This window comes from Priapulus caudatus, unplaced genomic scaffold, assembly GCF_000485595.1.
Source record: "Priapulus caudatus unplaced genomic scaffold, Priapulus_caudatus-5.0.1 Scaffold690, whole genome shotgun sequence".
In the NCBI taxonomy this organism is placed as follows: domain Eukaryota; kingdom Metazoa; phylum Priapulida; class Priapulimorpha; order Priapulimorphida; family Priapulidae; genus Priapulus; species Priapulus caudatus.
In genome coordinates, this window is record NW_014577751.1 from 139,343 (window position 1) to 141,842 (window position 2,500).

General features: G+C 47.2%; 1 protein-coding gene across 1 annotated transcript in view; it reads left to right on the plus strand.

Moving 5' to 3' along the window:
* LOC106812817 overlaps positions 1-2,500 on the plus strand; it is a 12,737-nt gene that overhangs the window by 8,110 nt on the left and 2,127 nt on the right. The window contains exons 11-13 of the mRNA XM_014816801.1: positions 588-848; positions 1,410-1,610; positions 1,882-2,053. Coding sequence (XP_014672287.1) covers positions 588-848; positions 1,410-1,610; positions 1,882-2,053 — 634 coding nt within the window. The remainder of the gene's footprint in view (positions 1-587; positions 849-1,409; positions 1,611-1,881; positions 2,054-2,500) is intronic.

Genomic DNA, 2,500 nt, shown 5'->3' on the forward strand with positions numbered 1-2,500 from the left:
CGCGGCACCGCTGCACGGTTGCTTGGGGGTTGGGGAAACTGTAACAAACATTGTAGGTATTTTCAAAATACCTTTTATAAGACAACGCGCAGTGAAATGGGAGGAACTAGAGTTTATTTTGCCATAAGGTAGTATGATTATGCATGACACGAAGTATTTGCTAGTCTAGTACTGAAGAAATTAGCGTTTGGATGCGCATTGTGCGGCTTTAATATATTATATGAATATATATATATGGGGAGAGAGAAGAGAGAGAGATAGAGCGAGAGAGAGGGGGGGAGAGAGAGAGAGAGGGGGGGAGAAAGAGACAGACAGAGAGAGAGATTGAGAGTGATAGCAATAGTCATAGAGAGTTTCAACGAATGTTTTAGTGCCTATACTGTAAAGTTGTAATGTTGTTATTGAGGGTGTGTGTTTTCACATCAGTTCTAGAGGAATATACCTGCCTGTTTATTTATTTTATGAGAAATATCGTAAATCACACTTACATCGTGTACAATTGTTCGTTTCGCGTGCGATTAAAGCACATCCTCGGTTAATGGCGTTTTATGCTATAACAAATGTTTTCTTGCATCATGTGCTTCAAGCCCATGACTCTGCTCTGCCGAGCATCCTCTGGTCGAGCACGGAAGATGCTGCGTTGCCGTCGGCAACCCCCGACACATTCACTCCCTGGATCCTCAACGACTGGGTCATGAAACACTTCGCCCCTACCAGCGGCCAGGCTGCTTCCCACCAGCAGATGGCGCAACCTGCACAGAGGGCCCGCCAGCAGAGGGTGAGAGGTGGGAGGAATGCTGCGGAAACAGGTGTGGGGAGATCATCAGCAAGGAGTGGGATTAGCAGAGGTGAGTCTGGCAGCATGGTCACACTGGCTAAGATTGCATGGAATGTTCACACTATCACTCACAGCATATACGCACTGACTGTTAAGCAGCATCAGGGATTGACCTCCTGTTACATAGTTTAGCATAGCGCTATTTTTGGCAGTAATCAGTAATGATCGAGTTACTATGATGGGAAATCACCGTAAGTGTGTGTGTATATGTTTGTGCGTGCGTGCGTACGTGCGTGTGTGCATGCATGAGTGCATGTGTGCTATGCATGATGGCCCCGGAGGCAATTAAGATGTGTTCATATAGGGTTAGGACTGCAATTACCCAGGTTCCAATAACCATCACCATAACCCTAATTCTAACCCTGATCCTAATCCTATGGCTAATGCGAAGGCCCTCCCGAGCCAGCACATACCTGTGGCACTCAATCTCATGTTACGGGGAGTACGTGATACCATGCACTCACTTGCTAGTGCGATACGTTGCTTGGACACAATGAGAACAGAGAACAGAGAGGCGACAGGCTTCTTGATAACGTAGAAATAGATGCGACGTGGATCAATTTATGATCAGGTGTCGGCAGAAAGAGCGAATTTCCTACTATCTCCGACTCTTCTGTGCTGCGTAAACCACAACTCGCACGACAAGCGCCACCTAGTAGAGAGAAATCGAACAAGGTTCCACACAGACCAGCTCGCGTTGCACAGAAAAAGACCCGTGTAGGGCGACAGACGCCGTCTGGCAGAAAGGACTTATCTAACATTGATGGAGGAGGTAGGTGAAAGAAGCGATGTATAGATGTGCCACTGCTACACCTTTGTGATAACAGTAACGCTATGATATTTATATCTTATAGTAGGATTATAAAGTTTTTGGGGAATTTTTTGAAGGGAGATTGTAATTTCTAGGAAGATTTAAAGAAACATTTAATCTGTTCCTGTATCGTGCGAGAGAGGGCGCCTCATGACAGTATTTCCCGTGCATCTCACCTCCTATAAATCGGAGCAGGATAATTGATTATTCACAACAACCTCATTGTTTGCAGGTATTTTGGAGGAAGTGACGGACGATCACTATAAGGGAGAACCAGCAGAGCGTGGTGGGTCTGGTCTCATGCCTCTGCCGCAGCTGCCCACACGCACGCACGACTGGGAGAACGATCACACGTCGACACGCGACAGGACGCGTCTCCTGCCAACAAATAAACGACTCTACAGGTGGCGCTACCATCTGTCACGATTAACATTAGATAGACGCTGGTATTCGTTTGTTGTGGAAGCCAATCCATAAATATATATTATGAAAACAAGATACACGTGTATAAGCAGTGTTGCATTTAATCCTCTTAATGTCAACCAGTACTTTAAAAGGTTAATGCAAAATCAATCCCGTCTGTGACATATTTACATCTTTAAAAAACGCCACCACGCTTTGATTATCGCTGCTTGTTTCTCTGTTTCCAGGCGAATGTGGATGCAGCCACACTTTGTCATCCTGCGATGCACACACAGGCTGCGGTCAGGGTCGTTCCCTGCACCGCGGCTGGCTACCCACTGCCTGTACCGACATCTGCCTCCCTCAACCTGCGCGGGCCTTGCACCTCCCCGGTCCGCTGCGACCTGCCACCTTTGTAGGGACGGGACAGGACTGTTGGCGTCCTAGCC